At 61.7% G+C, this 14145-nt stretch overlaps 2 protein-coding genes across 2 annotated transcripts; both read left to right on the forward strand.

Moving 5' to 3' along the window:
- Window positions 1-783: 783 nt before the first annotated feature.
- On the forward strand, window positions 784-4809 carry LBRM_12_0360 (hypothetical protein, unknown function; the record flags this gene model as incomplete). Its single annotated transcript, XM_001563036.2, has 1 exon — window positions 784-4809. One exon carries the CDS (start codon window positions 784-786, stop codon window positions 4807-4809), a length of 4026 nt encoding a protein of 1341 aa, XP_001563086.2.
- A 2126-nt stretch (window positions 4810-6935) lies between these two features.
- LBRM_12_0370 (hypothetical protein, unknown function) lies at window positions 6936-13139 on the forward strand (the record flags this gene model as incomplete). Its single annotated transcript, XM_001563037.1, has 1 exon — window positions 6936-13139. The coding sequence occupies one exon, from the start codon at window positions 6936-6938 to the stop codon at window positions 13137-13139; it is 6204 nt and encodes a 2067-aa protein (XP_001563087.1).
- Between the last annotated feature and the right edge of the window lie 1006 nt (window positions 13140-14145).

Raw genomic sequence — 14145 nt, forward strand, 5'->3', positions numbered from 1 at the left:
TCTCTCCCCCTCCTTCCGCTGCCACCACCACCACCTCTCGAGGCAGAAAGCACGTGTAAGGAGACCGAGGAGTGGAGCGCGTCCACCACAGACGGGGATGCCTTTGCTGCGATGGACCGCACATGTACTGACGACCCCCCCCCCCAGCACCACTGCCACCCACACCCACACCCACACACACACACACACACACACACACACACGCACTTGTCATCTTCTTGGGCCTCATTTATTAGTCACTCTCCCTGCACTTTGCCCCATACCCACTCCCTCCGTCTACAAGACCAACGGCCGCCGTTGCCGGGCTGGCAATGCCGATGCCGTGAAGAAGACACCGAGAGCAGCATCAGCGGAAGTTGATGGCTTTATCCATCGCTCGCCCCGTCTCGCCACTTCCCGCCTCCTCTTTCCATTCCGTCATGAGGGGGGCGACACCCCAGTGCGTGGCATCTCGGGGCTCAGGTGGTCACACTCTGTGCGGGGAGAAGCCAGGCAGCCACCCCCCCCCTTCCTCCTCTCTTCCTCTCCCTGCCAGTGCCGAAACCACCGCTGGTGGTGACAGGGCCGAGCACCTGCGACCTGCGAGGCGGGGGCGGATGGGTGGCGTTTGGGGCAGGGGCCGTGCTCGGATGACTGAGTCGGCGCGTTGCTCCATCGCGTGTGCCTGGCGCAAAGCAGCGCCACCCGGATGGGCCCTGTGGCAGGACGGTGGGGGCGAGGGGCGGCAGAGCGGCGTCTCGCTCGCGCTCTGCCGCGGAGAATGAAGGCCCGTTGAGGGAAACAATGAAGCAGAACTCACCGTCTCTCCTCCTCCTCCTCCACCACCACACTTTCGGTTTCCTCTCCTGCATTCACACGCAGGGCTTCCAAAGGGCCACGGTTGTCTTCACTGTCTCGGTGGGTGAGTTTCGGTGCCGCGGTGCCATGCATAATGCCGCGGCGTCTGCGCCGTCTGCGGGGCTCGTCACCTATGCAGCATGGCGCAGCGAGTCGGAGCGCATCGTCCGGCTTGCTCGCAGCATCGCGCACGACGAGCGGCTAAGCGAGGCACTGGCTGCTTTCACGGGCGAACCACTTGTAGCAAGCGACATCGGCGCCGACGGTCGATTCTCGGGGCCGCCTACGTCCTTCTCGGCACCATTCGCGCAAGCCGCTGTGACTGCGGCAGCGCCCTCCTTTCTTCAGCGAATGCTGTACAACCCCACGAGGCGCACCGAATCCCCTGCGGCCTCTCCTGTGACGCCGTTACCAAGAGCTCAGGGGGCGCGCGTCGGCAGGGAGAACGAGGCAACCTCGTTTCTGCAGCTGCTGGCATTGGCGGAGATGCCGTCAAGCTCGAATGCCGTAGGCTGGCCGTCCTCCTCCTCCTCCTCCACAGCCAAGCGGCGTTTTTTTGCCGAGGCGCTGGAGGCCGTGTCCATCAGTATCGCCAACAACAGCCAAAGCAGAGGTGCTGAGCACAGCAATGGCGACAATGCAACGGCACAGGCGCCTTCCTTGATCTCGTACTCGCACGCCATACTGCCGAGGCGCGAGACAGCGTCGGCTCCCACCTTGGCAGCTGCTGTGCCTCATAGGAGCTTCCCCGCTTCTGCCGGCACGTGGCGGAGTGGTGTCGGTGATGGAGATGGCGAGGGTGACTTCGACCTGCACTTTGCTCGGCTCAAGCACCAGGCGATGGAGCGCAGTCGTACCGAGGATACAGCCAGCTTACCCTCGCGTTCGGCACCATCGCCAACCACAGCGCCTTCGCTGTCTGTCCCTGGGATCAAAGCTGGCCTTGAGGCTGCTCGAGCGGCTCTGGATGCGGCGGATGCGCTGCTTCTACGACTGCGTCATCAGTATCGCCTCAGCACTTCGCCGACCGGGCGACTGGCGGAGGCGCAGACACTTCTTCTGCGAGCCACGCTGTGTCGCGAGGCGCAGCTGTACACAAATACAATTTTGCATGCCGTGAGCCGGCGGTTCAACAACAAGGGGGGGCAGGGGGCACCCCACCACGTGCCGGGCCCAAGTCGCCATGACCCCTCCGCCTCGTTGCTCTTCGCCTCGCCCTCCGCACTATTTGGTGCGACGACGCAGAGCTGGGCGGCTCTCACCGCTGCCGAGTCCAGCGAGCCTCTAACGAGCGCCATACGGAAAGAGATCGCCCACGTTGTTCAGCCGCGACAGCACAGTGGACGTGCGGGCGCCGTCGCGCACGACAAGGGAACTGGCGACGGTGCCACAGAGCGACGGGTCTCTTCTTCGCCCCTAGTGGTGTCATCGGGGCCTGGCACTACCGTAGAGATGACGCTTGCCGCCATCTCGCACTCTCCGCAGTTCACGGAGGCACTCGCGCGATGGCGGCAAGTGGTCGAGGCGCAGCAACGCTCTTTACGCATGGAAGAGGTGCACGACTACCTTGCGGCAGCACAGCTGTTCCTTGGCGCCGCCGTAGAAAGACAGCAGCTTGGTGGTGGCAAATGCGGCGGTGACGCACAAAAAGATGCGTTCTGCTGTGAATCGCCTCTAATGCTCGCTGCTCACGGTGTAACGCACGTGCTGTGCGCATGTGGTCTTCTTCTCTCCGACACGCTACTCGAGAAGGAAGTGCCGTACCCTGCCACTGTTGTCGGGGAGATGGCTGCAGCGGCGGCGGTCACGACGGACATCGCCGCTGACAAGTTTTGCAACAGCAGCACGAGTGATGGGACTGTTGGCTCTTTCCTATCAAATCAGGTGGTGCTGCCACCGCTGCTCGCACGAGGTAGCCCACACGCCACCCGTGCTTGGATGCTGCTTGTACAGCTGGCAACCTTTCTGGAGCGCAACGCCTTGCAGCTTCCTTGGGATAAGAATACCATCGCAACTGGTAGCGCGACTTCAGCTTCGCTGGCACAGGACAGCACAAGCAGTAGCAGCAGCAGCAGCAGCAGCAGCACAACACAACCTCTCTGGGAGCTTTCTGCTGCAGTACTGTTGCACCGGCCACTTGACGCACTGCAGGCGCTACACGAAGTCTTTGAGCGGACGTCCTCATCTACTCCAACGTCTGCGAAGGTGCCGTCGCTGCGAGACCTCTTCAGTGATTACATGTCTCCACTGCACGCACGCCCGTCATCGCTGCCTGCCTCGGGTGCACGCGTGTCTTCATCTTCATCATCTTGCTCCCCATGTCCAGCAGTAGCAGCAGCGCCAACCACCTGGATAGCGCAGGTGCAGGCACAACCAGGCACACTGCCGCTGTGCCTCCTTTCCTTGCGCTGTGCCATCGCGGCCGCAGTGCGTGCGCACCACTACGCCGAGGCGCTGCTGAACACCGAAGTGGGCCTGCACCTCCTGCGGGAGCATGTGGAGAGACTGGACCCGGTTCGCAGCGATGGGCACGAAGCAGAGCCAAAGGAGAAGTGCACCGAACAGACCAGCACCGCGAATGCGGCTGTCGCCAACGCAGGTGGGACGGACTACCGGCGGCTTGTGCGCTGGCCCGAAGCGGCAACGGCAACACACGCCCAGCCATCGAGATCGGCGAGCGTGTCTACCACAAAGATGGTGGCCTCCGCCGTCACGTACCTCTCCGATGGCGTTGTGCTGACCATGCTGCGTGTGCTGCTGCTCCTCCTCACATCTCCAGTGGCATCTGGCGAGGCGGTGGCGCGTCTGCAGCAAGGACAGTGCGGGAAGGTCCCGTGGTGGAAACGAGCGACGAAGAGGGACCACACAGGACTATCGTCCCCTGGCACGAGCAGCCCGCTGAGTCAGCAGGAGCGCAGCGGTGACGATCCACTGGAGTGCGCTGGTGATATTGTCCGCTGCGTTGGCATCTCCCTCATCTCTGCGCTGGACACACTGGACACCCTGACGACGCAACTGCAGCTACTCGAGCGCTACGTCATCGCACCGAAATACCCCACAGCACGGCTCTGTGCTGCATCAGCGACACCGGCCGGGCTGCCCGACACGGAGCTGCACGACCACTTTGATTTCTCCGCTAGTGAGGAGGTGCGCCTTCTGCCGTCCTTCCCAGGCCCAGAGCACCGGCTAGAGTACGTCATTGCAACTGCGTTAAAGGCGGCTGAGACGGGCGTAACTCTGCGTGACACACACCAGCCACTAACCAGTGGCACTGAGAGAGGCGCGCCAATCGCAACGACATCCACCACGGCACTTGACGAGGAGGCACCCACGGCACATCCCTCTTCGCATGCCGCCGCGGCCAACACCTCGCTGCAGCGCTCCTCGCGCGCTGTGTGCCAACTGACATCGTCAGCACAGTATCAGCAATTAAAACTTGCGTACCGCTCGAGGACACCTGCTGGCCCAGGCGCAGACACATCCTCCACAGTCGTGCGTGACGCCGGCGTGCACTCGGAGGCGAGCACTGAAGAGCACCAAGGCGACGGGGTGGAAAAGTGCTGCCGCTTCGGCACGCAGTCTGCCGCTTTGGCGGCGCTGGCGCAAGTTGTCCGGGAGCTGTGGACGATGGTAGGGGCGCTCACACTGCCGCTTCGTGCGGCATCCACATGCACGACTCCGCCGACCGAGGCTTCCCTCGCTGCAGTATCAACGGCCCTGGCAGCAGGAGAACCGTGGTTCGAGGAGACCATAGCAACGGACATGGCTACCTCGGCTCTGGTACGTGACTCGTGGCAGGGGTGCGAGAACAGTATCAGCTACGGTGAAGCGCGTCTCGCCCTCTCTACAGTGGAACCACGAATGGAGAGGTGTCTGCAGGTGCTGGGTGGGCGTGACCGGACTGTGTTGGTGCTGCTTCGTCGGCTGCAGACCGAGCTGCTGTTTCCGGCGGTGTGTCGCTCACTTGCTTAGCCTGAGGAGGTGGCCAGACGTGAGGACAGTGGTAGGGGTGCTCATGGCGGGCGGATTGAAAGGACGTCATCAGGGACGTGTGCCGCGGATCGACGACCGAGGCGACGTATGTGTGGTGGCATTTCCGTCGCTCTCTCTCTGTGTGGGGGGGGGGGGGTGCAGGTGTATGTAGTGTTGGTGAGCGAGTGAGCCAGTCCGCGGGTTAGCCACACGATGAGTGAGATGATGGGCACACCATTTGCGCCCACCAACTCGCCGCACTGGTGCGAGTGAGGGCGTCTTCTCCGCTTGCCGTGATGAAATAAAGGCCCGGGAGGGCAGCAGCAACGAAAGAGGCGCAGTTCAAGTACATGCGAGCAGGAGAGCGCGAGAGAGTCTGCGAATGGGCAGTAAAATCACCATCAACTACACCGAGTCACTCCCTCACTCTGAGGAGGCAAAATGATGATGATGATGATGCCGGCCATGCTCGTGCGTGGGTTACGTTGTTTACGACGACAAAAAGTGTGGTACGTGAACACAGGAGGGAATAGGAAGAGCTGAAAGAATGCCGTCAGCAGCGCCCTGCCAGCTCACACACATATACACCACGCGTGCCGCCGGTGACACGTGTGGCTCCGTGTGCGGGGGGAGGGCGAGGGAGGGAGATGTGTCTCTCTCATAGCCCTTCACACACACACACACACACACCTGCTCTTGGTCTTCTCTCTTCCTCACCCGCGCTCTTCTACCCCCGCATTGCCGTGAATTATTCCTCTTCGCCTCTCCCCTCTCCATTCACACAGATGCATTACTAAGGGCATCCTCCATTAGTAGATCTACTCCGTATACACAAATCAGCAACAGCAACCGCAGCGCCACTGCCCCCCACCCCCTACTTAACCTCCTCATCAGTCTCTCTACCTTTGCTGTCACTGCATATGCGCATATGTGTCCCATCGTTTTCCCCCTCTCCTCCTCTTTTCCCCCCTTCCCTACTGACTTATTCTTCGCGTCTCTCTCTCCTCTTGTATTGCCACTTATTCGCTCTCGCTGATTCTCATCCGCTACTGCCGCTGTTGCCTCTCCTCTCTGTCGTTTCCTCCTGCCTCCCTTAGCCCGGCCTCTCTCTCCTCCTCAGTGGGGGCGTGCATGCCTTGGTGCTCCCATACAACTCTCTGAGTGCACCCCCCCCCCTCCACACACACACACACACACACCACGCACTCGGACGCGTCCGTCTCCCGTCCTCCTCCTCCATTTCAGCTGCCCTATCCGTTCCTGTTTCTGATTTTACTCTTGCGTTGTCTTCCTCTTCCTCCTCCACCCCCCCCCCTCCTCTCATTCTCCCTAACATCTCCCGCCGCCATCAGCAGCGCTGCTGGTACGGTCTCTGTACATACTCGCTACAGACTCATACTGGCGTTCTCCCTCCGCCTCGGTCACTTTTTCAGTTATCTGCTCGATTCCCTTTTGGATGTGTTTACCGGCTCAGTTGTATCCGGCATACCTCGTAAGTTCCGCCTTTCGCAGCTGCGCTTCTTGTTCGTTCGTGTGCTGCGCTGTGTCGCTTCTCTTCCCTTCTCCCTTCCTCTCTCTCTTGAGCTTCTTACTGCTCCTCTGTCTGTGCGTGTGTGTGCGTGTGTCTATGGGTGTGATGGGGAGAAGGGGGCGTGCTTGTGCTCCAGCGACCGCTACCACGTGTGCAGCAGCCCTTGCATTGCCACTAGTTGGGGAACAGAGAGGGGAAGGGGTATAGCACCAGCGTCCTTCTCGCCACTCTGAGCTGTAACTCGCCGCTGCCACCACACCACTCTCTCTCCATCCCTCATCTCCATTCTGTGGAGGAGGAGCATGACCACTGTGCAGTCAACTGAACAACCCTGCAACGGCGCAACGGTGCCTGTGTGTGGGCGGCTCGACGGGCTGCCCAGGCTTGAAGCGATAAGGAGTGAGGCTGTGAGACGTGGGGTGCGGAAGTGCGCACCAGAGAGGGGGAGCAGGAAGAGTCGTTTGAATCCCCGGTGTGGGCGCCTCCCTCTGGAGGACAGGAGTCCCCCGTACTGCCCGACGTCCGCCTGTGTGTTGTCGTCGTCTTTCCCTCTTCGTAGCGGAGAGGTGCGTACTTGCGTGCTTATCCCGACGCCATGTCGCGCCCATCTCCATCCTCGGCCACGGATGCAGTAGCAATACCAGCGGCACCACCAACAACGGCGGGGGTGGAGGCGCTCGCCGTCACCTCTCCCTCGACCACCACGTCGTCGTCGACCTCGTGGGGAACGATACTCGGCAGCACTTGCGGAGGTGCAGTGGAGAACAACCGACAAGTTGACACCGCCACATCGCTGAACCGTACAACAGAGGCGCGGCAGCGGATGAGCGGAAACCCAGTGGTAGTCCCACTACCACGCTTGACGACAGCAGAGTTAAGCTTAGCAAGGTCCCCCTTCCCTGACATGACGGTGCTGTCGGCGACAGCGGCTGCAACGTCATTGACCGACTCCTTAACTCTCTCCCCACGAGGGCGGTGGAGACACGCGCGCAGTGATACCGCAGGTGCCCATACCTCGAGGGAGGCTCTCAGCATCAACACTGTCAGCAGTAACCGGAGTATTGCCTGTGGTGGTAATCGAAGCGTTAATCCTGAAGCTCCGCAGGGACTCGCGCCGATCCCTGAGATGTGGAGAGCCGCGTCCCTCTCCCCTCTGCACCCTCACTCACCCTCTTATAACAGTTTCGAGCACGAGGAGGGAAGCGCTGCTGCGCCTACAAGACAGCTGTACACAGCCTCCCCACCGACCAGGGCGTTCATTGTCGCTGGTGTTGCTTGGTCCAAGTTCATGGATCTAAGGCTCACGCGCATGTCACGGGTGAGCAGCAAGACCGCTGAAGCCGGTGCTCCGCGGACAGGCCGACAGCCTCTGTGCGCCCCGTCATCCATGTCTTCCCCGGTGTCCACATCAACGTCTGAGCTCTGCCACAGACAAAACGCGCTTTCTGCTGTGCTGCCGAACGCGCCGCATCAGCCACAGTATCGGCAAGGGCAGTGTCTCTCCCCTCCGACATCCTTGGCGCCGTTACCGACCGCACAGGGGGCCTCTGTCGTGAAGCGTTGCGAGGTGGAAGCGAAAACCGCATCCGGCAGTGCTCTTGCAGCGCTAGCGACGGCGGCGCCAGTCAGCGAGGTGTGGTGTCGACCAGTTGCAGATGGTCGCGCCGTGGCATATGCGAAAAATAGTGAAATCGCTGGTGGGCCTGAGGAATTCTTGGAAATCACGTCGGCCGCTACGACTGCAAGAGAGGTGGACTTACCGAGTGCCTCTGGAAAGAACCGCTCTTCCTCTGCAATCGAGGATGCCGGGGACGGCAGAGGAGGCAGAGCATGCAAGAGCAGCCCCTCAGCCGCTGTAGCTTCCACAGCTTGCCAGCGTGGCTTTTTTCATGATCTCCGCGTCAGAGACGACGGCAAAGCTGGTGTCGCGGCCGCGGCCTTGCCGTCGTCTCTGACAAAGCTGAACACCACCCCGCGGCCCATGAACTCCAGCAGCTGCGGCGGCAGCGACCGAATCGCACACAGCTACGCGGATGAAGAGAAGAGGGGCCCCTTGACTGGCGTAGGGGGCGCCAATGACGTGCGATCACTGTCATCGCCTTTAAGGTCAAGCGTACTGCACGCAGTCACGCTCTCACATTATCAGCATCACCTTCATGCGCAGAGAACACCAAGTCCGGGCAACGAGGACGGCCATTCAACGTTATGGCGTGAGAGCCGCTGCGGTTTCTCGACGGTGGCGCGGGTGTTGAGCAGCACCGACGAAGAGCTGCAGGAGCCCTGGGTGGCAGATCACTACGACTCGCCCCCACCGTCCTTTCTGAGAACTATGGCTCCAGCACCATCCACGGCAGCCACTGGCAGACTTCTTGCAGAAGGTGAGGACGAGGACGCCGTGGTACCGGAGTGGTGGGCCGACTCTGCGATGGGCACCTCGCCGGCAGCACCGCTGCACGCCACCTTTGATGGCTACTCGCCGCCGCAGGTGGCAATATCGTCGATGTCGTCTTCGGCAGCGCTGGAGCGGCAAGGGCAGGTAGCAGCAGCAGCACTGACACCGGCCGCCACGCCCGGCAACGACAAGTGCTGCTTTGGCACCTCAGTTGGGCACACGGTGCAGCGCATACCGGCGGCAAAGTACTTTGCCTCGATTAGCCAACCACAAGTCACCGACACGCCACAAGTGTCGACATCGTCGTTCTTCGCGCGGGGTGGCGACATCACAGCACGAAGAGCTAGCGTGCCACCGCATGCATCGTCATCGTCACCGAAACCTCAGAGTACGATTCCAACGGCGGCTGCACCGACAGCGGTCTCTGTGTCTCCGCTCAACCACACACCGTCCGCCGTGCCCACAATGTCTCTCTTGAATTTCGCCTCTCGTAGCCCAACACCTGTGATGAACTCCTGCACTACCCCAGTCCCGTCTCGGTCGCACCCACACCACCCCATGCTGCCCCCCCAGCAGCTGAGTCCGGGGTCCACGTCCTGTATCTACCGCGACGCTTGCAGCGGTGGTGGTGGTGGTGGCGGCCTTGGCACCAACACCACTGCGGAAACAACCTCATCACTGTTGCTGGAGCTTTCACAACTGCGCACACCACCGCGTCATTCAGTATTTATGTCCGCAGCGCAGACCTCAGAGGGGGGGCATAGGGCAGACAGCACGAGTCGTATCAGCATCAGCTGGTGCTGTGGTGTGGCCCCTCCACAGTATCCATCCATGCCCTTCACCGTGACCCATCCAACAGGGAAGTGTGAGGGCTCCGAGCACCCCCTCAGCTCAAACCCCAACGCCGCCGCATCCGCCTCGGCAGCGACGACGACGGTGGACTCCGTCATGAGCAGTAACACGAGCAGTGCCGCCACAAGTGGAAGAGCAATTGGAGGCAGTGTTCCTCACGAGCTGCCGCAACGTGCGACAGCCACACTGGCACTCGTGGGCAGCTGCAATAGTCAATACGCTCCACCCGCATCACCGTCTCCTTTGCCACCGTGTTCACGAGAGTGGGACGGCGGCAATGATGGGGCTGCCAGCGATTGCCCTGGAGGAGCTGCTGAGACCATAGTGCAACACCACCATCAGCCACCAGCCCCTCGTTTCACTTCTTTCACAAGGGTATCCTCGGACAGCAACGGGCACGTGAGCTTCGGCTCTGTTATAACCGAAAGCGATAGAGCGGCACAGCAGGCAACACCGTTGTCGCCACCGCCGCAGCAGCAGCAACTGCTGAGGTGCCATAGCAGCGACACTTTCCCCACCACCACGGCGGTGGCAGCGTGGCCACTGATGGCTACACTCGGCCCTACGGTGCGGCCGCGGCTGCACCAGCGCACCGGCAGTAGCAATAGCCTACTCAGCGGCAACGCATCCTCGAGGCTCGCCAGCGGCATCGGCGGCGGCAACGGCAGTGACACGGCTACGAGCACACCTCCCCCACTTTCCATGGCGATAGCAAGCCCGGGTGTTGCCCTCACTCTCGGCACCTTCAGCGCGTCGTCCACCTTCACAGGGTTTGGGCTAGTGCCCTCCACCCTTGCTGCTGGCCGTCTGAGTGCCTCCATCAGCGGCAGGGCATATGTGCACTCCCTGACCGCCTCTCCGCCGCCCCGGCATCGAAGTGTCGGATCAGTGTCGTCGCTGTCCTCGATGGGCGCGTTTGCCTTCAACGACGCCAGCACGGCGCTGATGAGGCAGAATGGAATGTCGAACCCGGTGACAGAACGCGCCCCGTCGCCAACTACCAGCTACAGCCCCAGTAAGCGCACTCATGGGCAGTTGGGCTGCAAAGCGGAGATCGTCGCAGACGACAGGGTGTGCGGTGACGAGGGTGAGGACTGCCTCGGGGATGGAGGTGCCAGCACTTACAAGATCGAGAAGGGCGAGCGCAGCAGGCTTTGGGGAATCAACTCCAGTGGCAATAGGGGTGGCGTGCACCCCTGCGGGAAGCCTGGGTGGCTGAAGCCTGGGACCGCTATCGAGGTCGCCATTCAAGCAGGCATCCACGCACGCTACCCATCGCACGTGCCCCTCTTTGCCCGCAGCGGCGACGTCGGTGGAGCAAGGGTGACTAACGCCGCCGCGGCAGCAACACAGGTGGGCGACGACAGCGTTTGGTCCTGTAACGAAGACTCGGTGACATGGCTGTCGTGCGCAGCGAGCTTTACGGCGTCCTCTACACTAGCGTCAGCGACGTATGCGTCGTCCTCTTTCGGCTCCATCCCCTGCAATGCCGCGGCAGCATTGCCCTGTCCTTTTGACGTCGAGCACATGAAGCGGAGGAATGCGCAGCAGCAGCAGCAGCAGCGTGAAAGCCGCGATGGCGGTGGCAACAGTCTTTGCGATGTGTCGACAGATGACGAGAAGAGTGAGGACGGGCCCTCCCCCTTGTGTAGCCTCTACGCAGCGGCACCGAGGCGCTACCACTACCACCGCACATTGAACGCACCGGCAGCCTCGGGTGCGGTGTTTCAGGGGCGGCGTGAGAAGCGCCACCACCGTTACGTGCGGGTTCACCATCGACGACGCCAGCATCTCTCCCTCTCCAACTCTCCAACCACCGGCAGGGACGTGGCCGTAGGGGAAGAGCAGACGCATTTCACAAGGCTACTCCCGGCCTCCACGGCGGACATCAACAGCACTGCCGCGCCCCCTATCCTCAGCACCGACCCGGCAGCGAGCGAGCGCGTGAACGCACGCGAGCATAACGGGCGTAGTCAGCGGCCTGCGGGGACAGCGTCACCTGGCACATTCGCCGCTTACAGCCCCCACCTGTCCACCTCCTCTCTGCTCTATTACGACGATGTGTGCAGCGATGACGTGGATGACGTCTACTATCAGATCGAGAAACGACTGCTCCCGGTCGTCTCCGAAGCTGAACGGTGCCGCTATAGCGCCTCCCAACCAGCGGCATCACACGATAACTCAGAGGAGTCACCCATCGACGCGCTCTTCACCGTGCTCAACGTGCAGCCTCGTCTCAACCTGCGCGGTGGCTTTCATCTGTCCGACTACTATGCTCCCTGCCCCGTGTGTCATCCAGCCATGCGAAGGGCAACAAACGGCGCGGCTTCGGATGCGGATACGTCGGCGAGCAGCTGCAGCTGCAGCCACTGCTCTTGCTGCTGCTCGTCCGTCGGCCTCCGCTCTACAAGACGGTCCGCTTCGTCCTCTCGAGCGATGTCACGCTCTGCGCGATCGGTCCTTTTCTCCGTCGCCCCCTCCAGACCCTCCGCGTCCTGGTTTACCGCCGGACTGCGCCACACGACGCCGTCGCCACCACCTGCCACTCCTGTGGCACTGGCAGCACGTCAACCGGGAGTCTCAGTAGCCACGGCGAAGCAGCTCGACGGTGTAGGAATTGCCAATAATCTCAACAGCACCTCCACCTCACCCCTTCAGCAGCCTGAACGCGAGGCAAGGCAGCGAGAGCGAAGAGCAGCAGCAGCAGCAGCACTAATAAGGACGGCAGTCAACCACAGAACGACCACTGCAGGTGAGCCGGCGTCCTCCACGCCGCCACAGCAGTCAAAGTCGACGCAAGCGTTTCTCTCAGCGCCTGGCCCGACAAGGACCACCAGGTCTGCAGCAGCACTAACAGCAGATGATGACACTGAGGATAAGGAACGCGACGCTAAGGATAGCCGAAGGTGGACGCGTGGCGACGGCAACGGCGATCCAGCTCGGCTACCGTCGCCGTTTGTGCTCACTGCACCGCCCCGACACTCGCGCTACAGGCGGCAACGTGTGCGGCACCCGCCCGCAGCCCTCGCAGCCCGCCGTCGGAAAGGGCATCATCGCGGCGTTGGGGGCAGTGGCGCGTTGCGCTTGCAGTACAGCAGCTTCATGCAACAGCGCCTCCTGTGTATACGCGTCAATGACAAACTTACCTACATCGACCCGAAAAGCGCCACCTGCGCTGCGCGCCTCCTGGCTGGTGCGGCCCTGCTGGCCGAGAAGACGAAGAGGAAGGAGGCGGAGAGGGAGCGAAGGCATCGCACAAAAGGCGATGACAGTGCCGCCGCAGCGGTAGCCAACAGGAGCGCGCCTGCGGAGGCTTTTAGCGCCCTGCCAACATCGCATCTGCCGCAACATGCGCCGGCCTATCGGCGCCACAGTCGCTGCCAAAAATCGCACCACCGCCACCACAGCCATGGTGAGTGCCGCTGCTGCCCTTGCGATCCCCTTCAGCAACCTGTGGTGCATCAGCGACAGTTACCGACGTTCTCGCGCGCTGGGGCTACACCAGGGGTGCGGGGCAGCCGCAACAGGGTTGTCTCCGCTGACGACGATAGTTGAAATCGTGTGAATGCGCCAGGTGAGCCGTTAACAACTTTTCTACCGCAGCCCTCGCAGCCCGCCGCGACACGGACGCAGGCAGCACCAGCAGCAGAAAATACAAGCGAGGCGGCGGGTGTGCGAGCTCAGCAGCGGATGAAATGGAGGAGCATCGAGCTAAGAGCAGAAGCAGCAGATCTCCCCGCTCTCAGGTGATTTCGAGCTGTATTGCGTTCCAGTCCTTGAAAGTGCTCCACGCGTCATGATGAACGAGGCGCTGAAAAGCTCGGATGACAACGATTCCGCAGAGATGATGGTAGCGATCCCAAATGTAGCGACGTCTGGGTCGCTAGCGGTGCAAGTTCCTCCTTCACAGGCATTGTCAAGGAGGCTCTCGCACTACGCCGTTCCTGGCTATACCGCCAGCAACGGTAGTTGGTGCCGAAGCAGCTCGCACTTGTTCTCGTCTGAGCACTGAGGAAGAGGTGCAGGGAGTCATGCCATTCTCGCCTTCCTCGACCCCACCTCCGCTCCTGTCGCGCCAGCGAGAGGCGACTGGTAAGGATTCCCCTGAATATGGCCCTGTTTGAGTACCCGACTATCGCATGAAAACCTCGAGTCGTACTCTCCGTAGCGTGAGAGCCGCGAGGCCCAGGGTGGGCACCTTAAGGGGATGGGCAGGCCGTCCTCATCAAGGCCTTAGCCCCTCCGTGTGTGTGTGCGTGTGTAGCCGAAGGGTGTCGATGCACAGCTCTCTCCTCCATCTCCTTCGTCTCTCATCATCCCAGCCCTTCTCGCGCGCGGAAAGTCGCGAGGAGGAGAAAGGGGGAGGGCTACGGATACGCACGTGAGAGCACGCGGGGTTGGAGGTAAGAAGAAGCGAACTCGCTATGCCTGCTGATTGCTGCCGCTCATGGCGGTAGTGGCTGGCCTTAATCTTCTTTGCTCGCTCCCCCCTCTTGCACAGACGCTCATAAGCGAGAGCGTCACGGTGGAAAGCGAGGGCTGCATTAGCTACAGCGACAGC

This window comes from Leishmania braziliensis, chromosome 12 (genome assembly GCF_000002845.2).
Source record: "Leishmania braziliensis MHOM/BR/75/M2904 complete genome, chromosome 12".
NCBI lineage: Eukaryota > Euglenozoa > Kinetoplastea > Trypanosomatida > Trypanosomatidae > Leishmania > Leishmania braziliensis.